We start from the raw sequence: 27,716 nt of genomic DNA, 5'->3' as shown, positions 1-27,716 counted from the left end.
AAGGCCGTGAATGGAAAAAGAGAAAAATATACCTGCGAATGGTGCTATATTCTTAACTTTGTCATGAAACTATGCGATAGACAATGGTATTTTTAAAGCCCAATGAACAGTGCTTTTTATTCTTTTATTGCCTTCTGAATTTCACACATTAGCTAAAAAACCAAACCAAAAGAACTACAAAATGAAGAGACTTATTTGCTAAAAACCACGTTACAATTGGTTATGCACAGTTCCAAAACGTTGTCGCACCTTATCAGGGAAGTCAGCCTTATCCCACAACAATAGCTTGTGTGGGATGAAGATTGCTGAACTCTAACAAGGGCACTTACGAGATGGCTTTACATTGGTGGAAGGTGATGACAGGCATCTAACTAGCGGAGCGGACAGGCTGTGACATGTATCAGGGGAGAAGGAAGTGTAGTGTATAGCGTGTTAATAAGAAGATGTATGTATCGTAATATTAAGATGTATTGCAATGAAAAGATGATTTGTAATGTAAAATGGCCTCTAACTTAAACCAGGTGGACTAGAGGAAGTTCATGAATTACAAAAGGAAGGAGCGGGCGTATGGATAGTTGATGTGTGAGTAATGGCTGTAGGGGTTATGCAACTACCCGAGGAGGGTCCAGGTAAAGATATACCAAAGCTCCAGTCATGACGGGTGAGCCACAGCTTTCGGCGCTGGCCGCTTCAATAAAGCGACGGTTTCCGGGGAATAACACCAATCTCTCCCTTTATATCCAATGGAAGGTTGTTAAATAAAATGCCCATTTGCTGTATCTTGACGTAAGGCATTCTACTTCCTCTCCTTTCAACAAGTTCACCCACAAAAGAGAAAAATAGAAATTAACAGCAAAAAAAAAAAAAAAAAAAACTGAAGCTAGATGTCACTGCTTGCCGCACTAAATATCATATAACTATACAGGACTTCTAGCTATAGACATAGAGAATTGCCACAAGAAGGAATCAAAAGCAGAATCAAACTTTGTGTCGGAAAAGACGGACTGTTTTTCGTATTGCATAAAATCAAAAGAAAAAGTAGAAACTAAGGGTAACAGCTATTGACCCCTTCCACCTAACTGCTTCAAATAGAAGTCTACGAATAAGTAGTGTTCACTCATGGGAAAACTGAAACTGAATGCGGCCTTCTGGTCCACCGAGATTGCCGCTCTGACATCTGGTCTGAACCCGAGCGTGCATGTATTAAGGCAAATATATGTATAAAAAAGCATACAGTATTTGGTGTTGTGCACTTATTGTAGATGTTTTACAGAGACGTCTTGCTTTTCCTCCAAGGAATTACCTATAAAATAACGACATATTTTCACTGGAAATCTGATACTTTCTTTTCTAATTTCTTAGAAATCCAGATGCGTAGTGTAGTAAGTTGTTGATCTAAACATTAATATAGTGCCTTTCATTGTGTTTCATTTCCTGGTATTCCTGGTATTCCTGGTACTTCAAGTCTACTGAAAGTATACTTTGTGTATCTCATTTGCTGTACACTTTGATTACAGAATTAGTATACTAAAAGTATACTTAATTTTGGTAAGGGATAATATACTGAGACTACTGTGGTATTTAAGACCACAGATGTACACTTTAAGTAGCCTAAAACGAGAAAAGGGATTATTGCTCTTGATCATGCATTTAGCTGTCCTGTTTTTGCTTTCAGTGAGGAAATGCAATACAAATTGGAATCCACATGTAATTGGTTCAATACATGTTTTTTTTCTTCATCATCAACTCATAGATAGAAAAATCCAAAATGGGGATTGTAGTGTCGTCACTTAGACACAAAGAGACTGTTTCTCTTTCCTTGCCAAAGGCCAAATGAACTTTATCGAAAAACACATTACACAGATAGACGTATAAGTGTTTACTGACTTAGTAATTTTACAGCATGCGGGTATTTCCATTCCAGTAGGATTATTGCAAGTAATGCATTTACTCAATTATGTACAAAGTGCTCACCTTAGAACCCATACTAGGTTGTTGTCAATAAATGAGATAGGTACATGTATAATCAATACACTACAGGGATCAATCACAGACACACTTCACAAATTCTTAAGCGAAAAAGTTGTAGAAAGACTTCAACATTACAAGTCAAATTTGGAAGAGCTTCTGAAACTGCATATCAAAAGTAAAGTGCTAATTAATGCATATTTATAGTCAGTATACTCACTGTGTAATCTACTTGCAAATGTTTCCATGATGTTTGTTTTCAAAAGACTGTCACCAATTCCAGCTGAACCTTGGTAACAAATGCCATCATATGCACATAACACAACTGCATGACCTCCTAATGTTTCCAGTTCAGCAACATGTGTAAACCATTGATAAGGGTTAGTAACAAGAATGTACCTGAGTTTTTAAATAACTTTCATTGTTTATTAGGAGAGTGAGACACCTAATGACCAATTACAAAAATTACAAGTAATGAAAAACATTTGGCACATCTTAATACATGACAATCCAAACATAAATATCATATTTTAATTTGACAATAGTCAATCTACCAGTTAAATAAATAATTATAACAATAAGAAAACTGGGAAATTATAAACTTTTATCAATTAAATCAATGTATGGCAGAATTCAATACAAAATGCTTGTTTAAACAAAATTTAACATCTTCTAGTCCTGTTCTGGGCTAGAAAAGTTCAGGCAAAGATACACAAGAAAAGAGATGGGAGAGCTGTTCTAGCACAATTGAAGGCCATTTTCAACATAAACCAAATCATGTCAGTTACTTTATCAGGTATATCACTTCAATTACTTGTAACTAAGATCTCATTTGATGTAGTTTAGTAAATTGTAGTCATGCAGTCATTTAAAAATTACAAAGTTCAAAACACATACTGTGATAAACATCATAGTAATTACATAATAATGGTCACAATGATGACTATAATAATATTATTACTACCTGACCTGTTTCATGATGTTGCCAATGATCCTATTGGCTTGTTTATCAGCTGAGGGTGGTGACACAACTGACCCTGTATCTGTTGCCACCTTTCGGTAGGCATCTCTATCTGACTCAGACAAGTTTTTCCACTTTTCTCCAATGATATGGAAGACCTCTGCACTTTCCCCTGTCTGTTCTGCGGAATTAAAGGACATGACATAATCACAGCACAGACTGGGGGAAGAGCAGAGGTCTTCCATACCATTGGAGAAAAGTGGAGCAACTTGTCCAGTTTTAGCTAAATATGTAGTTTATATCTGTGATTACCTTTCTGTAGGAACTCCCTAGTGAAAGCATTAAACCCACTTTGTTTCCTCACTGGTTTCTTTTCTGTCCTCTTCTGTGCATCAAGTACTCTGGAACCACTGTTACATTTTGCATTGTGATTGTTTATTCAGTGCTGATCAGAAAAAAAGTAATGTTTCACATCATTGAAAAAAAAAGAAAAGACAAAGAAGTGTAAAATTCCAACTGGTTTACAAATTTGGCAGACAAGAAAACTTTGAACTACCTGTCACTGACAATACCCAGTCACCGCTAGTTTCTAATTTCAAAAGGATCATGAAAAAACCTCTACTAAATCAGCAATTGGGAAAACATTCTGTCTAATTAATTTATTGTATTGGCATGACTCATAACAGTTAGATGACATTGTACAGTAGCCAAAAAAGTATTGGAAAAAAGTAAAGTGTTATTATACAAGTCAACTCAATCCTAAGGACATGTTTGCTTAGCTTTTACAATTTGCTCAAGTAGTGACACCATGTCTCCCCTCAAGATTTTCTTTAACTCTAATTCAGTTTTCCATAAATTGTACATTGCTTTGAGGTAGGTGAGCATATTAAGACTACCACAATAAAATTAAATTCAAAACCTTGATCGTTATTATCATTGTAATATCTACTATGCCAATGACACCCCTATTACCGGTATGTCGCCTTTTTGAATTTGCAAAGTCTAGGAGGAGAGGTCTATGCATGTAATCTCAAACATTGAAGTTCTGAGCCTCTTGAAGATCTTGAGTCCTTAATAGTATTTCTTGATATATCTCTACTCATTTGTATGGTACAGTTTAAACACTGACATCAATTAATTGCAAAGTTTGTTTATCTTGCTATAAAACTTGAGAAATACTCCTCTCATATTCAACTGTAATATTACCAACATTTGTAAATTGTTAAATTGATTTTTATTTGTTCCTACTTTGCATAATGTATATGCCAAAATAATCAAGAAATAAACAAATTGACAGAGAAAGCAAGGTAGAGAGAGAGAGTGAGAGAGGGCGAAATGTATATCTACATGCCTATATTTGACAATTATTCGATGATATTCACTGAACCTGGGGCGAAAAATTGTTTTAGTATAATTTCAGAGCTGAACAACAGAGACATTTTTAAAATCATAACATTTTAGTAACATTTATTAACATTCTATTTTAACATTTTACATAAACTGCGTGGAGCGGCTTATGTAGTGTCATATAAGGAACTGCTCAACCAATCAAATTGCTGGAAACTCTTTGCTCAGCTCTGAAATTATACTAAACATATATTTATATATGAATGAGTAAATCTAAAGTGCCCTGGCAATTGACTATCTTGTCATTTACTGCCTTGAAGAACATAATTTATTTGAAAATATAAGGAATCAATTCTACGATATAATCCTTTTGTATTAACATCCTTGCAAGTACCTTATTCAAAATATTTAGTTTAATTGGGTTTTACTGTAATTATATGAAAGATAAAATTTATATTATAGGTAAATAATAAAACAATTAGCTTCACCTGAAACCACCCACAACCATCTAAAACCAATATGAGACTGAGAGAATTGGCTTGTTAGGCCATCTGAAGACAAACGATTTCCATCATCATCATGCTCAATAAATAATTTTTCGTTGTACATTGAACAGGAGAGGGGTGCAACTTAAAAAAGCCATTATTATGTAAGAATATATTACAGTCGATCTCATTTTCAGGTGAACAATTGAATCACGAGAGGACAAAGTTGCACAATTGTTATCAAGAAATTTTTCATAATCGTACCTAGTACATTACGTTTTCATTAGAAGTAAACGTACTTTCATTCAGGCCAATTGTCAGCAATGCGAAACGTGCAAATGGGATCCAAAGAATTTCTAGTGATTACAAAGGTCACCAGAGGCGCGCGCTAAATCGTTAAAAACTTAATGAATACGGTACACTGAGAACATTATTTTTCGGTTGTGTGTGATTTCAGATGATTTTGAATTGTTTAAGATAATTTTAGTCAGTTTTGAGGAGGCTTTAGGTCGCTTCAAATGATTGAAGGCGGTTTCTGGTCGTTCGATGTAATATTACATTATGCATCACATGCTTAATTTTCTTTCAACATCAACGGCTTTCACATTATTCGTGAAAAGCTATGGACAACGCAGAACTAGAACTAAGCTGGATGGCGAAAATCTTACACTGTAACAACGTATACAGCCTATGTGTGATAAAATAAAAAAAAGGTCGAAAGATGTCCTAAGATCGTAACAGAAAAGGTCAACAGTTCACAAATTACACCAAGATAAAAAATAGCTTGAAAGTCTTACCAACATACATACATGAAATTTAGTGTAGGAAATTAATTATCCTAGTGCCCATGATAAAATGTATGTTAATCACTTTTAGGCCGAGGAACCTTTTAAGGTGTAAGCTGAAAAATACCTTCACTTGGTTTTCGGAAATGCCGACTCTCGCGGCACATGCACGAATTTTGTCGCACATGGCTTTCTTGGTCGAGGTCATTCCTTCGTTGAAAAACGTGTTTAGCACTTCCTTTTGTACCTCTGAATAAATTAATCTGGATTGCCTTTCCATTTTAGAGTAAAAAGGTCAGGATCAGGTAACGGGAAACAACAACCTAAAGGTTCACGTTGTGCAGGGAAACAAAGCAGCGAGTCAAAGGGGTCAGAAAAGGGCACAAATATTTTGACGGTATACGTCACAAGCTCACGATAGGTAAATAGGCCCTACTTTGACCGCTTGTATGCGTTAATTTGATGCTAATTAAATCCGCATGTAAGCGGTTAATTACAAGCGAATCGGGTGAAAACGACTGTGGCGGATCCAGGGGGAGGGTCCGGGGGCTCCGGACCCCTCTAACAGACCTGACGCTTACAACTTTAAAATTGAAATTCTTACATCGACAGGATCGTATATCACTTTTTAATTGGCTGATCTTTTTAATGACTCCAAGTAAACAGTAAGCGGCCAAGGAATTATAACGTGCAACCGCGACTGGTGGGTGGGGGTGTGGGGTGTGTGGGGAGAAGTAATTTGCCTCAAAAGAGTCCAACAGTCCTTTCTGAACCAAAGTTTGGACCCCCCCCCCCCCCAATCAAAAATTAGTGGATCCGCCCCTGGAAATACACACTTGTTGAACGTTTTGTAACTTATATACATGAGTACGCAACCTTGGACATCCAATAAAACAATCTAATAGGTGGGTCTCGATGGGGTTAAGCGTGTGGCGTGAAACGTCCAAAAAAATTAACCGTGTGTCGTGAAAAAGGGAAAAAATTAACCGTGTGTCGTGAATTATTTTTGTCCCGATAACCTTGTTGTTTGTAGCTTTTCCTAAGCTCTGAACAATTATTTGATATATGTGGTCTAATTGATATAATTAGTTTGTTTTTCAGACAGAAAAAAACATTTATTCGATATATAGACAAAATCACCACAGGTATCCCAAAAGAACACGAAATAACAATGCACATTGTGTATGACGTAATTTTTTTAAGATAAGCACATGGCTGGTGGATTTTAATACTTTCGACCGGGATGATCAGCCAAAACTGTTCAGTTAAAGTTCAGAGCCGAGATGAAAGAAGGAAACACAAGGATTCTTTAGCTGAAACTTCACTCCATAGCTACAACACTCCATTCAAGCATATCAGTCACGTGATAAGATAACCTCTACCGCAAAACGGAAGTGTTGAATGTTCTAAAAATATGTCTCACTGTTACTCGTAATAGTTTTGCTGAAAATTCACAGACGACCCCTAAAGTTTTAAAAATAAAGAGAAATACTCAGCGAAATACTGATGTAAAAGTATTCCGTGACTCTCTGAGGTCACGTTGAATATTGCGTGACAAATTATGTACCCAGTCACGGCCATAATTGTTTGGGCATAACTACTTATTAGCTCTCCAATTAAGAAACAAGTGTAATTTTGAACAACAGTTTCAATTTCGGACCAGAGATAGAGTTCATCTCCGTCTTCTGTTGCAGTATCTCAGAAGACCAATAAGTTATTCCACAAAACATGCACTAACGTCTACATTACATTGGATAAAACACATCAAGTTGGGCGAACTGAAAGCAAGAGAGCGGGAATCAGGCGATACACCCTGTTGTCTGAACATATGTCCGGTTAAAGTTCAACGGAGAGAAAATGCTGTAGCCCTTTGATAATAATTTAATACCACAGGAAGCCGTGTGCGATTTACTATAAAGGTTTGTTTGCTTGTTTGTTTGTTTGTTTTTTTTTTGGTAGGTTGTTTTTAATTTTTTCGTAATACTAAAAAGAAGAACTAAACTTATTGTTTCGCACTGACTTTTCAAAATTTTAGTTTGAAATAGCACAGAGTTCCTATCTCTTGAAGAAAAGCCAGAGTGGGGCTTGTAGTCCGACCTTTTTTTGTTGTTGTTTAAAGGTAAGTGGGTTTATGACGAGGGGGGGCTTATAAGTAGGGGGGGGGGCTTATCAGCCCCAATTAACGGTATGGCATAAGCAAGGTATTGACGATCACGCTCCGATTAAACGAGCAAATATTCGAGGCAATCACCCACCTTGGATCAATCCATCAACTCAGAAGGAAAATCTTGTCTCAGGATTACTTCCATTGAAAATTTTGCTGGTCTTTAACATGTAAGAATTCGAATAATTACCAATAACAGGGAAGTAAAGTTACAGCAATGAAACGAAACGAGTAGAACTTGAATTATATAGGAAAATGCTGTTTTAACATGTAAAAAATTTTCCACTTGATGAATTTTTTTTTAAATTTTCTTCAGGAATGCGTAATGATGAAAATAATTTGTACACAAAAAATCAGGGTAGGTCACCGAACTAATTTTCGAGATATTAGTTCATCAACTTAGAAAGCTTTATTTCCGGTTTTTACAATTTTAGCTCACACGCCTTAAACGATACCGCTGACTCCAGGGCTCATTTTCGCGAGGATGAGTCCGTGTCCGCGCGATTAATCGGTGGATGCCCTCAGCGCGGAAAAAATCGTACATCCTGAAGATGGATTCACATTGTTTCGTGATTTTACACATTCCTGAAAAATAAGTCATCATTTGAGACTCAGACTGCTTACCGTTACGACAGTTGGAAATGTAAGAACATTCCGGAGAGAATTCTCTTGCGGAATTCGATATATGATGACAAGTTGATTTTGAAGGTGGCGCCAATGCCAGTACAACATTGAGACCGTTAATGTTGAGTTTCTCGTACAGAGATTGTAGTGTAACATGATACAAACCAGCCTCTGCCAGCTTCTGGACCATGTTTGTCGAAAGATGAAGCTTTCCATCAGACGTCTGGATGGTATCTTGTCGTTGTTCCGAGAAGATGGCTTGATCGCAGGCCTCATTCGGCGATGCACATTTACCATGATTAACCGTATAATTGTTTGTATGCAATTTGAAGTGGAGGAGGGAAAACAATTTGGAGTTAAAATAATTTTCTTTGACGTCTTCCAGATTGTTATGAGCGTCAAACTAAGCGGAAATCAGGGTTTCATATACAACAGTAATTTGTTGGTCGTCACAGATTTCGCGAATTTCTATATTTTTCAAGGTACTAGAGGTGTGAACAAGCCTTGGCTTCATTTTCCTTTTTTTCTCTTTGCCACTGTCATGGACGTGAACTTTCATTATTCCGTTTTAAATGGAAAACAAAACAAATTTTGCAATGCTTTCTTAACAAATGCGAGTTTGCATTTTCGTAGTTGTAATATACAGTTTATCGAGTGAAATATCAACAATCTTTCTCACAAGTTTAAGATGAATATTTTATTTTAATTTTACCGTTTCTGGTTGAATTAGAATTAAAGTCTCATCTACATTTTTACGATCTCTTGTTTACTGAAAATTATGTTTTTTTTTTTTTTTTTATGGCAACATTTATACTTCTCCATTTCCGTTCATATAACATACTTTCAATGGTTACCATCCTGGATCCAACAATGATTTCATTTTGCTTTTCATCTTCCGGTGAGTTGTTTAGGAAAGTTCTCGGTCATTTCATTTTAATAGGAATCAAATTCAATGCGAAACAAATCGTAGCACTCAGAATTATCCACTTAAATTTTTCGCGGAACAAAGTAAGACGTACCGAATACACTCGTCGCGACTTCATTGATGGGGTGTTGACTTCACCATCCTCCTTTAGCTCGTTAAATAAACTTTTTTTGACCATTTTCGGCAAAAGTCCTGCCATCAAAACATTTTCCTACCAACTTTCAAGAAGTAAACTTTCCATTTTTGTTTCTCAAACAACCACTTCCGCTGGAAACAATAGAGGTACCCGGCAATTTTGAAACGCTAATAGCGGCCATGTTTGTTAACAACTCGGCCGCGGATCTGATCGCGCGCGCCATCGCTTATTACTCTCGCGAGTAATTTGCTTGCGTGTATCTTGGAATTCATTCTCCGCGCGGTCAAAAAAACCCTTTCGAGCCTCCTTAAGGAATTCTGCGACAAAGCAGCATCTGACCTCCCCCGGCTCTGCTGTTTCCTTCTGGAAGAATCTGAGGCCTCTTCTATAAAACGGCAAGTCAAGTAGCAGTTCTAAGCCAATGCTTTTAATTCAGAATGTTAGTGCAGTTCTGGACACACGTGCAATCTTTAACGATTTTACCATTTCACTATTATTCGATGAAGTAGTCTTGACCTCCCTGTGGATGATTTTGCCGGTCACACGAGTGTTATCAACATTAAAAAGAAAACACTCACTCTTGAATTTTATTTTCTCCTTGTTAGTGAGGCACAGGCTTACCAAACTCTTCTGATCTAACTTGAACTTTAGTAAATCTGCTGGTCCTGATTGCAAGCCTAACCATCTCATCAAATCTTCCAAACTTATGGAGATGTTTCTTACATGTAACTCAACTAAAACTTGAGTCAAAAGCTTTATTTTCTCTTTTAGTAATTTGGTATGTCTGTTTAGTTTATCTATATTTACCCTGACTACGCTTTAAAGTTAGTTGTATCCTATTAACAAAAAGAACTGATTGACTGGTTCATTTTGACAACACTGATGACTTTGTAATTTACTTCATTCTCGGCGAGAACGGTTTTGAAAATTGGTTCGGGATATCAAGGTCTCGACCAAGTTTTAATACTTCGAGAAGCAAGCACATTAAAGCATTTCGTGAATATACAGGAAAAAAGAGGGTGTGTCCACCTTTTCCCTGGTCTCCTCAAACTCGCTAAGTTATGGTCTCTAAGCCAGCTCCTTTTTTAACCAAACAAGTTTTCAAGGAACAATGAATGGAACAGGCAGGCCACACCAAAAAAGTAGCTAAAAAAGCATCTTGCGTTTCTTCCCTTGCTTTGTAGCCATATAACTACCTCCATCTTCTGGAAATGTAGAATTCATGAAAACATCGACACGTACAGAAGTCAGATCAACAGTTAAATTTTCTCTGCCGAGGAAAGAAAATTGAAAGGTCTTGTTGAAAAAGAATCCCGAGCTCATTCTTGAGCGCTGCCTCAACGATTGGGGAACTAGTTACTGGTGAAGGAAAAGCTTGTTATATTAGATCTCCGTTTAACTTTCATCTCCCTTGACAGAGCAACACCTAACTTATCCAAAATTTTAAAGTATATTTCAGATGGAAATAAAGTGTTTTGAAGACAATTTTAAGGGTATTAGCTTAATCATTGGAATTTTATATAAAGTGGCTGCCTAACTCTTGAATTATCGTTCCCAGTCCTGTGCCATCTTTTTCAATTTTAAGTTACTTTTACACTTTTTTGTTTAAAGTACACACTTTTAAATTGACTTAAAAGTATTTCCTCAAAAGTCTTTAAACTTGAAGTTCATTTTCCATCCTTCGATAACTCACTTTATTTTCAAGTCTAGCTGCCCTAGTTGAACTTTACGTGAAGGCCATTTAACATCCCCCTGGAGTGATTCCCAATGTCCATGCAGTCAGCCTGGGACATAATTGTAGCTGATAAAAACACACGCAGCCATGCATGTCTTGATGTTCATATGCGGATGGATGTTCACATCGGTAACATCTGTAGTGTAGCGTTTGTGGAAACCACCAATCTAGAGTCTCAAGTTTAAACGGGGTGTCGCTCCAAAAGGCGGTCAACGACGCGTTTGTGGACTATTTTACAGATCGAGATAACAAACCAAAGTTGACCGTTTGTACGAGTCTTTATTCTTGAAAGGCAATCGACCACGGTCCCCAATCATCGATGAAAATCACAATCAATCAATCTATGGATCGTAAGCTGAAACAACAATACAACGAAGTTCTGTCAATCTATGAAATTTCCTGGAATACATAATCAAAGAATCGCGTATAAAAAGCTGTGCACAACGCCAATAACGAGATTCAAATTACAAAGAACAGTACAAATAAAACAGTACAAAAGTTTCGGAACAAAATACAAGAATTTTGGTGGCTGGTTAACAGCCCATTTTTCTTATCTAAATTGTGGACGTTCACTTGCATTTGGTACAATTTTGAATACGGTAATACAACGGAATATCTCTTGGTGCATTGTCGCCCAACACTGAAAAAACTAGACCAGAAATAAACAAAGTTGCAAAGGTACTGATATAACGGTTCTGCTTGTGCCAAAGGTTGAGAAAACGAAAGGGCGAAAGTTTACCAAGACTGCTCAAAAACTTACGAAGAACTGATTAAAGGGACGCTAAACTCGCCTTTTTTATGCGCGTAATGACGCTGAAAGGTCTGATTTACAAAACCAATGGAGATGCAAAAAAACAGATATTCATCGTGTTGGGGGGTTAGCAACTCGCTTGACTTTTAACGGGAAGTACCAAGACTCTGGACTCTTCTCTTTTTATTCTTTCCTGCTACAACGCTCCAGGTCTTTTATTTCTCCCACAATTACTTTTTATCGAGGAGTGCCCACGTATTAAATACAAAAATCGCAGACATGTCTGGGTTAGCTGAACGTGGGAGTTTCCATAGTGTATCCGTTGTTTTGCAAGGGGGGAAATTGGGTGGCTCGCTGAGAAGTACTTGGCGACCACCAAGGAACCAATCAAACGCCAATGATCGAGCTGCGCACGAGAATCGCGCGCACAAACACGATCTTCGGTGTGGGTAAAACTCAGGGTCAGTTTTACCAACCCAAATATGACCACCTATGAAACTAATTATTCTCAACCATACCAAGCGATTGAAATGTCTAGCACGGTAAGAAGGAAATCCGCGAACTGAGCCAAGTTCGAACATACACTAAAAAGAAAAGATCAAAACTATAAATCTAGCAAAACAACACGTAGGCGCAAAAGGCAAGGCTTAACAAAACAAGAGGCTTAACTGGAAAATTCTCGAAATAAAAATTTCCAACTTTATCTCACAACAATTGTAATTAGTAAGTATCTAAGATCATGCTGAAATTAGTGAACAAATCAAAAATCAATTTAAAAATGAGCCTTCTGGCTAGTGTCCTTAACATGTAGCAAGGCATTTCGTAGACTCTACGGCACTGAGCAGATCAGAAACTGTACTTGACCAAGCAATTGGTCAGTTAGAGGCTGAAACAATCGGAATATCCTCCATTACAACCGAGAGGTACCTGAACGAACCGGTTGTAAGGAGGTATTACTAAAATATGCCTCATTCAGCGCTTTAGAATAAAAAGAATTCAGACGAACTTTGTCAAAATACGTCCATTGTTTTCCCACCATCAGTTTGTGTGAATGTAGGAGAGTTTCGATATTCCTGAGATAGAATTCTAACAAAACCAACTCTAATTACTCCACTGATATTTTCGTATCTTTGTGATACATTTAAAAAGTTGCTGAGTAAAAGGTCCGAAATCGAACACGGTGAAAATTATAAGTTGTGCAAAGGCATTTTCAGGCAAGAGAATAACATTGGTTATTTTTTCCTAGCGTCTCAAAACTTTCCTTAAGTTTTTCTAACGCCTGTTGTTACACAATTTCTGATGACCAATATATTTGAGCATATTTTGCACGAGATGGAGGCTGTAGCTTGTTCATTTCATGGAAGGACCTAACTCGTATTAGTAAGCGATAAATATATATAAACTATTTGTACATAAAACCTTGAATGCCTAAAAATAACAGTTACAGCACTTCCCAGCTTTCTTTGATGGACTTAGTCAGGAAAAATCTCAGTTTAATAATTCCAATTTTTTATGACCAAGTTAACTATAGAAACAGCCAAAACTGTTCAGTTACAGTTTGTGGACACACACGTTTAACATGGCTAGGTTAGGGTTAGGGTTAGGCTGTCTGACCTGGACTTTTTCTTGTAAATAGATGGAAATGCTGCAGTAAAAACAGGAGGAGGAATAAAGACTCCGTGAACAGATGGAAGCTGAAGCAGCGGTCCAACGACAACAGATGGAGAACATGGCAAAGGCGAGAATGATGCAAGTTGAAAAACAAAGACGAAATTTTATTCAAGAAAACCAAACATGCAACTAACGACTTGCACTAATGTAGAAATCAAATAGAGTCATGGAGAAGACTGTGGAGAGCTTGAGACAAAAGCTGCTACTCAATCAGAGCCGACAACAGTAAGTTGAAAAGCCAGGATTCGTTGATAGAGCGCTGCACATGATACCAGTCTTGGGTGGGGTCGCTAGCACCCTATCGAAGGGTAGCGTTATGTAAGGCTTCTCAGGTTATCCCTTATCAAGAATACTCATTCGATTTATCTATTGTTGCATAATATCCGTTTCCGGTTTGACGTAATTGGTGACAAATTAACCACCTTAAAAATCTGGAATCCCTTGTATGTCAATTAACATTTCGTTGATTTTAAAGATAAACTGAAAATTGTGTGTTGTTCATGATAACGATTGGACTGTAAAATATTTTGAAAGTCACCTAAAATAAAATAATTTGAAAAGACACTAATCGGGTCTTCTGATTATTCCTAGCAAGTGTACTGTAAACCCTATGTACGAGTGTGACAACTACTTTGAATATCACGCTTGCTTTAGTGGCGCTCGAGCGAAGAGAAAAGGGAGATAAAGGAAGAGAAGACAGAGACTGCTTACACTCTTTTGATTTTCTCTCTCCTCTCTCTCTCTCTCTTACTCCTTTTTCTTTTCCTTTTCTTGCTTGTTTCTTCGCCTCAAAACTTGACAGACTTCGCGCCACAGCGGTAGAGGGGAATGGATGCTAATGCCAAGAGTCAGTGACTCTTGGTGCCTGCTGATCGAATATTTCAGCGTAGGACAATTTAAGGACGGGCGGCTTGTGAGGAGATACCAAAAGGTTGTTTACAGGAAAAACACAAAGCACAACCCGAACAACAACAAAGCATCAGTAATAAAATTTAAAAGGAGGGTTGGTGGAGCGCAAAAGGCGTATATATTCTACAATTCAGGCCGTCAAATTCAGCTATAAATTATAGGGAAACGAGGCAAAATGAAAACCACAAAAATTCACCGGCTTTTACTCGTCCCATAGGGGTACCCGTGTCGAAGTATACTCTCTTGAATTCAAAATCCAAGTACAAATATTATTCAGCGCGAAATGTGTTTAACTGTAAAACAACTAATTCAATAAATTTGCTATCGCCGGGGCCCGAGCAACAAGGATAGACGTGGTACCTATTGTCTCTGTCAAACACTCTCACACCATCTAAACTTTCTTTAGCAATTGAGACAATGTTATTTAATAAATCAATCAAAGTAAGAGTAAAATAATGAAAACATTTATTAAAGTAGGCCGAGCTAAATTACTATTTACAAAACAAGCATTTAAGCATGTAACACCAAGTATCGACTTAAACATTTCTGATCGCGACCGATTTTCTAAAAATTTTCATTTTCAAGCATCAACAGTGTAAGGCTTAAAAACAAGCCTACTTGATTGAACATCGCTGCCTGTGAACAGATCTAAGCTCAATATATCATTCTTCCGCTCCGTCTCACAAGTCCGTATTTCCTGTGAAGAGAAAATAATATTTGTCAGCTGGCGATCAAGCTTCTGCCAGGGTATCACAGTTAGTGGAGACGATCGAAATATTGGGTAAGTGATAAATGGAGCCTGGGAAGGAAGAGTAGCTCCCTCCAATGTTTCAGCTCTCCTGCTTTAGACCGTCTCCAAAGAAGGAGAGTCTGGTACAGACTACTCAACGCGACTTTCTTTCTTTGCGCCAAAAGGTCATAGGTAGGATCAATGCCGACCGTTTTTCAAACTAATGACCTAAGAGATTTGTTTAGCGTTCTGATTTGCCATAACACTGGATAAACTCACAGCTAAGTTGAACACTTAAAAAAGTCAGTCAGAAAGAAGAGTGACCAAATTACATTATCATGACAATCTCAATAGAGAATATTGTATACACTGCACGGTGATTTGCTTGTCATGCAGATTTCAGATTAAATCTTCGTTAGCTCGCTGCCACAACACACGACTTGAGAACAGCCAAATTATTCTAAATTACTACTCTGCTCGTATTCGATAAATCAGTTCCCATAGAAACCTTTTTCCAAGCGCTCACTCAACACCATTATCATCACCATCATCGTCGTCGTCATCATCATCCTCCTTCTCCTGCTCATCATCATCAACATCACCATAGTTATCGTCATCATCCTCATCGTCCTCCTCCTCATCATCGTCATCACCAGAGTTATCGTCAAAGTCATCGTCAAATTCATCGTCAAATTCATCATCATCATCATCATCATCATCATCATGATCATCATCATCACCTGGCTCTTTTCTGAACCTTATTCCTTTTTCTTTCAGCTCAACTGTTGTAAGAAGTTGGTTGCCCTTCCATGAATCCTATCACAAGAAAAGAAGGAAAAAGGCAACAACATCAACCACAGCACCAATTATGTGTAATACTCAACTTGCATTTTCAAGCAAGACAAATAGTTAAAGTGCACCTAAACCCAAACAATTTTTTCGCTTAACGAACTAAGCGTATTTTTTTGAGTATTTCTTTGCAAAAATTTTTTTATTTCCTCAAATCTTCATTTTTCTGCGCCCGGTCAAAATACGGAAAATCGGCCGCTATCTTGCCCCACGACTGAGTTTGAAGAGGAATGGCTCTAGCGGATAATGTGACGTCAAATCGAGAACGGGAAAGTCTGCATTTCACACATTTTCGCTTGTTTGGGAAGGTTGAAGTCGATATTGTCCAAAAATATGCCGACTAAGTGTGTTGTAGAAGGATGTAGCAACGTGCGAAATTTGCAAGAGAGTATCGCGCTTCATACATTCCTCATACAACACACCTAGTCGGCATATTTCAACTCTAGATATTCCTTTTTGATGATCCGGGGTTCTCGTTGTAATGTTTTTCTCAGCTTTACTAGAAGCATAGAGTTTTCCTTTCAATGTAAACGTACTATTCTGACAATACTCCGTGTTTGAAGTAAATGCGAGACACCTAGTAAATAATAATGATAAAAACCAAAACAAAACAAATCAAAAACAACTTCAAGGTTCACACTTGTGCTCCGCTCAACTAATGCCTCCTAACCTATCATTTCATGACACACAAGTTAACTGTCTGCTTTTTTCTTTTTTTTTTATAGATGAGAAGGATAATGCAGCATTTCCGTATTCCTCGAAGAAAATAAAAACGCCCACACTCCACAGGAGACACAAGACGAGCAGCGAATAATTATAAGGTAGGCAGATCTTTTATTCTAGTGATCGTAGTAAGAGTTTCACATCAAAAAGTTGTTTACGTTCAGCGATGTCACAGAAACATGGGAGGCGATGTAAAGTGCACACAGAATAAACTCCACGGTGTGTGGTAAATTGAAGTTTAAAACTTATTTTGGTACAATGAAATGTATGAAGTTCATATATTTTTGAACTGCGGTATTAGATACGTATGATGCACGATCCTCGCAGTAGATAGCGCTATTTAAACAATAGCGAAAATCAGACCTGAAAAAAAAAAGGCCTGTACGGGATTCGAACCACTGACCTCTGCGATACTAATGCAGCGCTCTACCAATTGAGCTAACAAGCCAACTAGGAGCAGGCCGTTAAGTTGATTCGTAATAAACCCGTGAAAGTGAGAAATCAGATACAATGAAATATATGAAGTTCATATATATTTGAACTGCGGTATTAGATACGTATAATGCACGATCCTCGCAGTAGATAGCGCTATTTAAGCAATAGCGAAAATCAGAACTGAAAAAAATCAGGCCTGTACGGGATTCGAACCACTGACCTCTGCGATACTAGTGCAGCCCTCTACCAATTGAGCTAACAAGCCAACTGGGAGCAGGCCGTTAAGTTGATTCGCAATAAACCCGTGAAAGTGATTTATCACAGCAGCGTAAAGTGTATACAGAATTAGTTCCACGGTGTGTGGTAAACTGAAGTATAAAACTTATTTTGTTAGGATTTACGGGAAACCACTGATAAATAAGAATAAGGAAACCATTCAAGAGCGAGTAAATAATAACACAGTGCCGAGTTTGACTAATGGTCGCGGGTCGCGTCTTTTAAAATGATTTGTTTTGCTTTTTAGTTGTTTATTGTTGGGGTTCTCAAATAAAAACCCAAATACACACATCCCACAAAAACAACACAAGCCTAAAAATTTCAAAAATTAAACTCCTAATTACCCAAAGAAATTTTGTCAGAGAAAAATTCTCACAACTCATCTTTTTTTCTCTCCCTATGTAAGGTGTAACTACAGAAGATTTCTATTTCAATATGACGTCAAAAAGAAAGGCCAATCAAATCAACTGACAAAGTTTATCAAAAAATATCACCAAACCTCGTTCCATTAGGACAACTTCATGTACTATACTGGACACTACCAGGGTTGTCATTAGAAGCCGGTAGGCGGCGGAAATCAACCGGCTGTCAGACCATTTTGCGCCGGCTACTTTGTAAAGGAGAATTTTTGTAATATTGAGATCTGTCTTCCCAAGGAATCTTTCTTTTTGTAAATCTGAGGCTTAGTTTAGTGATCATTCTCTTGTATACTTCTGATGTTATGTAAGACAGAAAAACCTAAAAACCTGTACAGGAAGTACTGTACAAAAACTATCAGTGGTACAGCTAACTAATGAGTAATATGAAATGCATGACCGTCGCAAAGCACGAAACCATCGCAATTCACATGTGTGTTGATGCTTTGAAAATCGGAAATGGATGGCCAGCGAAGAAAGTGATCTCTTCAAGATTACTTTTCAAGTCGATTGAAGACGAAATCTAGCGAAAATGAGAGCCACCAAGGTAAGGAGTTTCGATTGCTGTCAAATATCATAATTACAAAGCTCACCGAAGCATTTAATAACACAGATATATCTCATTTAAATACAATAGCAAATTATTGCCAATCCACTAGATACTTTCAAAAGAGCTCAAAGGGGGTTGGAAAAGGAAGTTTATTAAGATCTATTTCACCTTGCTGAATCAGTTGTGTCCATTCCACTCTAAACAATTACAAAGAGAGGAAGATTCGCCTTAATTTGCTGTACACTGAACACATACCGCTATAATGCTAAATAATACAGAAAGATGTTCTTTCAAGTTCGAGACAGCTAGACTTTCATTAATTGCTTCTTTAGACTTGCAGAAAAGAACATGTTTAGCGTTATCTGCCAGAGACATGACAAAAATTTTGAAGGAAAATTTCATCATTTTGTTTACGATTTCGACAAATTTCTTTGATCATGGTAAATTTCGTTCCAACCATACATTGCCATCAAAGTTACCGCCAGATTGTTTTTTTTTAAAGATTTTGCAACGTTACCAATTGTTCACCAAATCAGTTAAATTAAAATACCTGCCATTCAACTTTCTTAAAATTTATGGACCTTTTCGAGTACTTGTTATTAATTAAAAAGACCAAATGTTTCATGTCATCGTGATTTGCAAAGCTCGGTGCATTCGGCGGGTGATTTCCAGATGTTTATCAGTTGTGATGTTTAGAGATAAGAGCAAATACTTTGATAAACAAAACATACGCTTATTTTAAATTCAGGCGTGGAGCTTGAATCCAGGGGGTTTTTACAGCGAAAAAGGGGAATTGAATTGTAACATGATAAACCAAATTTATAAACCAAATTCTATGGACAAAAAAAAAAAAAAAACAGAAACAAAAACAAAACAAGACAAAAATGCAATGAAAGAAAACACTATGAGAATAGAAGGCTCAAGCATTTTCGTTCTGGCAGAAGTTCATAAAGAAAACGAATCTTCATTCATTTATTGCTTCTAGAAATTGTGACTGAGAACACCTAGTTTCATCAGAAAGAGAAAGTGGTAGAATTAAGGGAAGAAACTTTCCACGTTTGTAAATATTTTTGAACTGATTTTAACATCAATGTTTCGCTAAAAAGGCTACTTAAATATGCCCCAGAATGCTGGAAAACACATCACAGAGAGTTTCGCATTTCAAAATTTTTGCGGGGAGCATGCCCCCTGGACCCCTTAGAGAGGCTGTTGCATAGCAACACGCCGTGCTTACTCCGCAAGCACAATATTTACTTCAGCCGCCTACTCAGTTCAGATCAGACACCTATTACATTTTCTAATGACAACCCTGCACTACTGACAGAAAACATGTAGTATTCCAGTCTTGAAAGCTAAATTTGTTTCTTTCTTTATTCAATTTTGAAAATATTTTTCCGCAAACCATATCCAAACAAGCAACGATGTAACGGAAATATGGAGAGCAGCGTGAGGTGTACACAGAATCCGTTTTACTGTCTGCCAAACTGAGGTTAAAAAATATCATTGCTCAGGATTATTTAATGGACGATTGCAAGACCAAGTTGAGACAGAGACTTACGAGATTCACTCAAGAAAAATTCATTATTTGCAATGTTGTTCTTTGATTTTTCAAAACAAAATAGTGTTATCATGGAGACATAGGAGACCAGGAGGCTCTACGTGCAACCGACAGAATTATTCACACGGGAAAATAACCCATAGAAGAAAAGAATCCAACTGATACATAAGTATAAGGGAACCATTTAAGTCCCAGTAAATTATAACACCGCGCCAGTTTCGTTTAGGATGACAATCATTACACCTTCACCTTTTGGTGAATTATTTCCTATCATCGGTACAAACCTTTAAGACGTGAAGATATGACAATAGAATCCACGTGACATTCACTTTAAAAAAAACGAATTCGGATTTCAAAAAAGGAAAAATCCCTTTTGTTTGCTCATTTATATTTCTTGAGGTTCACGCTCCCTGATAGCAAAAGTGAATAAATGCCGGCACATAATGTAGAGAACAACTTCATCGAATTCAAAGCACGTATGGGTTGAACAATCCTTTCTCGTTAAATAATCAAACGCAATTAAAAGCATCCCACAATAATAACAGTAGCCGAACAATTTCAAAATTCAAAATTGAGCAGAGGAGTTTGGTCAGAAAGAAAATTCTCACAACTCATCTTTTTTTTTCTCTCTCAAGTAAGGCGTAACTACACAAGCAAAGCAAAGGTCAATCGAATGAACTCCCAAAGTTTTTAATTATTGTGTAATCAGGAAATGTCAAGTCAGTTGGAAGTCCCTAAATTTATTCTTCGTCATTGTTTTCTTCAAGTCATCTTTAAACAAGCTACGCATGAGCCATAAAAGTACTTAACGTGGGTTTGTTACGGTCTCCGTCTACAACATTGGCTCCTAACGTCGCAAAATAGAAAAAGAAAATTCTGAAAACAGTGACTGTTCCTGAAGACTGTATTCTTTCTCACGAAAAATAATCTGATTAATTGAGTTCAAAGCAAGTTATTGGAAACATTAACAAGTGCTCTGCTGAAGAGCATCTAAACAAAAATTAGATGCATAACAACTGAGTGAAACAACAAAAAGGCACTTACATGGTAATCGGTTTCCAAAAAAATTCTCCTCCCATTTACTGCAGCTGTAAACAACTCTTCACATTCTGTCCTTGTCATCTGAACACCTCTAAGGTACAGGTGCCTCAGCTTAGGAACACTGCTGAGATGTTGGACCAGATCCCTGACCCCGCGGCCAAGTGGATTGGAATCTAGATCAAGAGATTTTAGCACTGGTACATACTTAAGAGCATGGGCCAGTGCTGATGCTTCATCTTCACCCATATTTGTATTCTTCAGGTTCAGATTAGTTAGATTGGGTACATTGTTCAGGTTCTTGGCCAGTTCAATAATCCCGTGACCCAGGGCATTGTTGCCTAGATCCAGTTCTTCTAACTTGTTTAAGTACTTTAATGAGGCAGCCAGTGCCGCACATTCCTTTTCTCCCATTTGTACATTCCACAACACTAATTCCGTCAACTGTGGCACGTGATGAAGATTCTCAGCCAAATGACTCACACCACTGTGTAAAGGCGTGAAGGACAGGTCGAGCTCACACAAATTTGGAGAATGCTGCAGTGAGTCAGAGATAAAAGCAGCACACTCTCCTGCATTATTGGTGTCAAGTTCTAATCTGTGGAGATTGTCAGTAAAATTAATTCCGTTAATTCCGTTAATCGCGCTCTCAATCAATTCATCAAAGGCTTCCTCCTCCTCCTCCTCCTCCTCCTCCTCCTCCTCCTCCTCCCCCCCCCCCCACGGTCTCCATATTCTGATTGTAATTTTTCGAGGAGCTGTTACTAAAGGCAACACGTTCTTCAACAGAGCAGCATCCTCAACTGTGTAAACCCAAATGTCAACCTCTCTCACCAGTGACAAACAGTGGTTCTCAGTGAAAGGCACATCAATGTTGTTGTTTTCGTTATTTACCACATTATCCACAGGTGGCTGAGAAGAGCAAACCGGCGCTGATAACAGTTCAGAAAGCAATCCAGACTGAAAATCCTCATCTGTTATGTCAGTTAGATAGACAAAGTTTCTCCCTCCGGATTGTTTGAGGAAAGAGTTCCCAACAAATATTTTCGCGTACTTTTGTACATCTTTACTTTCTCCAGAAGACGTTAAAACGACCGCGTTCAAGTCTAACATTATTGGTAGAACATCATCGGGAAAATGTTCATACTGCCGCCTCTCTAAAAATAAATAGTTTGGGAAACTGCTGACAGATTTGAAGATGTGTTCTACAGCAGCAGTATACATGTCTATGTCCTTAAGTATCACAACATGGTTAACACATGAGAGAAATGCAGAATACACGGCTGTTCTGTCTGAGGCTGGACAAAAAAACAAACAATCGACACAGAAACCAATAAACAGTACTTGTTCGAGAGACAAATCATCTTCAGAAGGTGTCTTGGTGAACTGGTAATTTGTGAGACCTTCTTTCTCTCCAACGTCATGTAGATGATCAAAAAGAATCCCGGCAGCTTTTAATGACAACTCACATGCGAATTTTAGCACTTCAGCCATCTTCCTTGATTTCTCAAACGTATCCATTCTTGACAGGCAGGTGACAGTTTCATTCTTCTTCACAGTCAGTTCTTCAACAATGAACTGGGCGGCGAGAAACTCCTGGACAGACTTATGAAGAAAATAAACGATCTTCTCACGGTTCAAAGCGGAACGTTTGGAAACTTGGAAAAAACCGACATGTATTAGCTTCTCAAATAGATCGCCATGCGCACATTTGCTGAAGTCAAAATGAAGACGGTCCTCCAAAAGAGCATCATATGCAAGTTTTCCTATTTTGTAAAGTTCCTCTTGATATTCATCTATGCTTTTACCTGTTGCCACGTTGTCTGCATCTTTTGTAGCCATGTGATCCAAGAGAGTCTGAATAAATTGTACGTAAATGTGCGCACGGGATGTGGGTAACTGATGCTTTTTCTCTTTCCAGAGAAGACACAACATCAGCAACAAAAGCGGTATTTCTGCCATCTTTTCGAGGTCCTGCTCTTTCAGGTAGTTAAGTAGCCCTCCAACGTCCTCCTCATCAGCAAGAATCTTTCTTGCAAACTGTTCTTTTTGTTCCCTGCTATCGAGCCCGTTCAGTTCAAACTGAGCATGACTTGGCATTCTAAGCTCATCCTCTTTTACTGGTCGCGTTGTGATCATTACACAACAGTCTCTCAGCTGACTGCCTCTCCAAATCTGGTGAACTGGGGATGACTTTCCACCGCTGTACTCGTCATATCCGTCCAAAATAAGCAGCACTTTCTCCTGGTTCTGACGGACATATTCATACAAGTTATTGACTGCCATCGGGTCATCAACAGACAACAGTTCAGCGGTTTTCAACATGGCACAGAGGTCCGGAATATCACAAACATCTCGCAACTTGATTACCAGTAAAAGAGAAAACTTTCTGAGGATCTCCTTTTTCCCACCTGCCCAATCCACAGCTAGCTTCTGAGTGAAAGTAGACTTTCCTATTCCAGGTCTTCCATACACTACAATTCGTCTCCGGATGGGATGATGTTCGTCACCTTCAAATACTTCACTGATGTCTCCCACCCTATTTTTCGTTGCCCCGTCAGGTTTTCTGTGATCTTGCAATAACGTCAACTGTATGTAAATATCATTAATGTGTACCGTGTTGTCTGGGTCCCATGGTGTTATTTTCACTTGACACATGGTGCTGTAAAACTCTCGCAGCTGATTCTGGCTCCATTCTAAAAATTGCATTGCAGAGGAATCTGTAGGCAAGAAAAATAGAAACAGCTTCCTAAATTAATTTTTGGTAACTCTCAAATTGAAGAGAACATAATCATTCGTAGGCTGGGGTTTTTTCATCAGTTTTGGGGCTGCTTTTTTCCTGACTCTTAAGCAAAGCTACTCTTCAAATCCGTGATTAAATAGAATTATTCCTATTGTCATTAATCATATCATTCTATATTCCCCTTGATCTCAACTCCCCCCCCCCCACCCCCTTGATCTGGGCACTACCTTTTTATTTTTAGGTTCAACTTTCCCCCTCCTCCCCCCTCCCCCCCCCCTATCTGGTGTGGTCTTTCGATCCTCTCGTCAAAATGAGGAGTGTGGGCTCATTTCAAGAACAGCGGTGAATAATGCCCTATGGTGAGCCTACTGTTCCGTTACACGAGACTGAATAAATGCAAAATCTGATAAGGAAATTAACACTTTTTTCATCTGTGGCAAGTGATATGATTTACTGTACAGCTTTATTTTTATAGATAATTTAGGGAAAGCTTTGGATCTTATGGAAACTGTGCAATCGGTTGAGGCTTTCAGTCTGAAACTATAAATTATAGAAATTATAAACTAAAGTCCTTGCCATAAATACCTTCCAGCTTTGTACGCTTTTTGTCCTGGTCCAGTGACTCGCTTGATGACTTCCTCTTTCCACCTTATAAAAACAAATAAAGTAATTAAACATGAGATACAGTTCAATTGTAAATGTACAGTAATGTAGAAGGAAGCATGATCTTCACCAATTTTTGGTCTCCAATCTGCCAACAAAGAGTCAGCGAGTAACACGCCAACTTGAAAGCAGACATCATCAATGACAGCCTAAGAGTCAAAACTATTCTGTTTGGTGTGCATATAGTTTTCTAACCTCGTATATTAAGGGTCTTCTTTAGTATTCATGATATGATTATAGTTTTCTAACCTCATATCTTAAGGGTCTTCTTTAGTATTCATGATATGATTATAGTTTTCTAACCTCATATCTTCAGGGTCTTCTTTAGTATTCATGATATGATTATAGTTTTCTAACCTCATATCTTAAAGGTCTTCTTTAGTATTGATGATAATTATGGTTATAGTTTTCTAACCTCATATCTGAAGGGTCTTCTTTAGTATTCATGATATGATTATAGGTGTGAATTAATGGCATTCACAAAATCACAATCACCTTTATGAGGCCATCCCCGAAACACAACAGGATCGCTCAAAATATTTGCAACAACTGAAGCAGCCATCACACTTGCAAAAGGTCTCCAGTTCTCTGATGTGCAGTCTCTGCTATCAGCAAAATCTGCAATTCCCTTTACTACCAGCCATTCAGTCTGGTCATCAAATGCAGCAGCAAAAATACCTGAATATATAAGTGTAAAAGGCATTGGTTAAACTCAAGAACAACTTTGTAAAATAATTATAAATGGTCTAACACAACCGCACACTGCACTGAGTATTCAGGTCTAAAAGATTTAAAACTGTAATACATTCACAGTATGGGTTTTAGAGTTCATTTGGTGAATCAGTCAGGAGACACTCACTCTTCAATTGCTTTCTATATTCTGTCTTTATTCGACAATAAATTTCCTAGGAACCTGTATAATCATCTTACTTGATTACAGAATTTTTACAGAATTCAGCAATGAAACAGTTGGCTGCCTGTAATAGCAGTAATTTTGGTACAAGTACTTGTTGCATTAGCAGTAGAAAAAGAAAAGGGGAATTGTAGGATTTTAGCCTGTAACAAATTCAAAAGCTTAATAAAGAAAGCTTGACCTCTTCCTCATTGAATCACATAATCAGATGATAACAAATACATTTAGAGAATCAAGCTTGAATCTAATGACCAATCACATGTTGTAACTTCAAAAATATAGACAGTCAAAGATTGCAGATGGCTATACTGGTACAAAATAATATTCTGCAAAAACAATTTTGCAGAATATTAAATTTGTCTCCTATGTAGAACAGAAAACCTGCCCCATCCCAAATATTTATGAGCACCCTGTTTCACCAGTAAAAAAATGATTCAACTTTGCTATAGCACTTCACGATTCAAAGCTGGCACAAAACCAACAGCTATGAATCCAAAGAATCTGTGGTGTGCAGTTGAAGCAAGATCAATACATAACCTCACCTTCACCCTCCATTTCAATTGCAGTTGCCAATGGATAGGACTTAGCCAGTTCATCTCTTCGCCATTCAGCACTGATCAGCTCTGGACCACTCAAAAACTCTCCATCACAATGTACATTGATGTCTAGAGCTTCTGGGTTTTTTAAAGGTGCCTTCCATCCATGGTCTGCACATTTGATCAGGTTTAGAAAATTTCTGCTCACATAACTTCTCATGCCTGTTGACTGCTCTCCACAGCTTGCTACTATCTTGGATGCATAAGTTGTTAGTTTGGCAGACACGATCACATCTCCTAACTTAGTCGTCTCAGGGTTTAAGCCACTGCAGGTCCCCACAGAAATGACAGCTTTAGGCCCCAGTACAGAGACAGCATTTTTCACAGTTATCAGGGAGCTTCCAGGACCCACCGAACCTCTGTGGCATCTCAATAAAGTAACTTTCAATTTCTCTCCATCACCGTCACCCACCTCTCCAAAGTAAACATACCCCACATCATCAAACCAGCATTTGAATGGGTTTTTCAACTGCATGTAACAAGCTATGAACTCATAGTTCTTGGCTGTTAGTAACAAAATGTCAACAGGCAGATTCACATCCTTTGGATCCTTTAGCGCTGCACGAATGTCCTTTAGTGATGGAAGATTGACTCTAACTTCAGGTGGAATTTCTCCTTCATCACTAGATTCGTCTCCTGCTTTGTGTGCAGCCTTTGCTATTTTCTGTGGTCTTCTATCCCTCTTGTCTGCAAGGGTTTTTTTTAGTCTTCCTTTTGTTTTCTGTGTTGCCTTTGGCATTTCTGTCAGCTGATTTTTCCCACACAGACTATAACTATTTCCACTACAGCAAAGAAAAATATGATTTCAATTTCTACAACACCCATAATCAAAAAAGTTAAAGAAACGTTATTGGTGAAAGCTGTCAAACTGAGATCATTAGGAAAACAAAATGAATTCTCAAGCTTAACTAATTAAAAAGTAAAGTCACAGCTGTACACCTCGTAATCGCCTATAAAATTTTGGTAGTAAATAGATTTGGCTCCCTCCACATGAACTGTCCCAAAAATCCACTTTTGAACACTGCATTTCAAAAGTGTACAAAAACAGTGAACAATAACTGAGTAACAAGCTAAAAAAACTACACAATGGTTTAGTTCCCTGAATATTATTTTTGGTGAAATCGAGATCAGCTACTCTATGCTTTTACTCAAGTTGTTGTGCACACAAGTCTGTTCAGAGCAGTAAAAGAAATAATTATGAAACTATTCGCGAACCCTGCTAATAATAAAGCAGAGCCTGCAACTAGTAATGATTTTGCCACACTAAACCTGTCCAGAAAAAATGAGAAACCCAAGGAAAGTGATAGGTAATAAATGCTTAGAAGATGGCAACAGAAAGGTTAGTTCAATTCATAGAATTTGTAATACCAGTATATGTATATAACTCAAACTCTAATAACATTAGTTTATCAAGTTAAGAGCAACTTTTTTTAAGAGGTGCCACATCAACTGAAAAATTACCTTTATAAAGTTCAGCCTGATTTTTCCATGTGGAAATGAAAAGCCCCTTTAGCTAATTTTTATATCCTCAAAAACAACACTATTTCCACTCATCATAAGTTTAACTGGAACCAATTCTGAGTTATACTGCATGGGGGAAATGATAATTGAAAATTAAGCTAGGAAATGCAATTAGATTATTTGGATTTTGAAATACATATTGATGATTTTTAAAAGTGTTTTATAATGAGCTCAAAATTGAATAAAATGGTTCAGTTTTATTTTTAAGCCACATCTCTGCCTCTACTTCTGGTACTGATTTCCC

At 37.7% G+C, this 27,716-nt stretch overlaps 1 protein-coding gene across 2 annotated transcripts in view; it reads right to left on the bottom strand.

Moving 5' to 3' along the window:
• Window positions 1–14,909: 14,909 nt before the first annotated feature.
• Window positions 14,910–27,716, bottom strand: part of LOC148735902 (uncharacterized) — a 48,710-nt gene continuing 35,903 nt past the window's right edge. For both annotated transcript variants that reach the window (XM_088753252.1, XM_088753251.1), the window contains exons 3-8: window positions 25,898–26,733; window positions 24,938–25,120; window positions 24,365–24,427; window positions 21,043–23,756; window positions 15,700–16,007; window positions 14,910–15,158 (exon numbers count right to left, since the gene is read on the bottom strand). In XM_088753252.1, the coding sequence (XP_088609378.1) occupies window positions 15,714–16,007; window positions 21,043–23,756; window positions 24,365–24,427; window positions 24,938–25,120; window positions 25,898–26,690 (4,047 nt within the window). In that variant the 5' untranslated portion in view covers window positions 26,691–26,733 and the 3' untranslated portion in view covers window positions 14,910–15,158; window positions 15,700–15,713. The remainder of the gene's footprint in view (window positions 15,159–15,699; window positions 16,008–21,042; window positions 23,757–24,364; window positions 24,428–24,937; window positions 25,121–25,897; window positions 26,734–27,716) is intronic.

Source organism: Stylophora pistillata, chromosome 3 (genome assembly GCF_964205215.1).
Source record: "Stylophora pistillata chromosome 3, jaStyPist1.2, whole genome shotgun sequence".
Taxonomy (NCBI): Eukaryota; Metazoa; Cnidaria; class Anthozoa; order Scleractinia; family Pocilloporidae; genus Stylophora; species Stylophora pistillata.
This window is presented reverse-complemented; position numbering and strand designations above follow the sequence as displayed.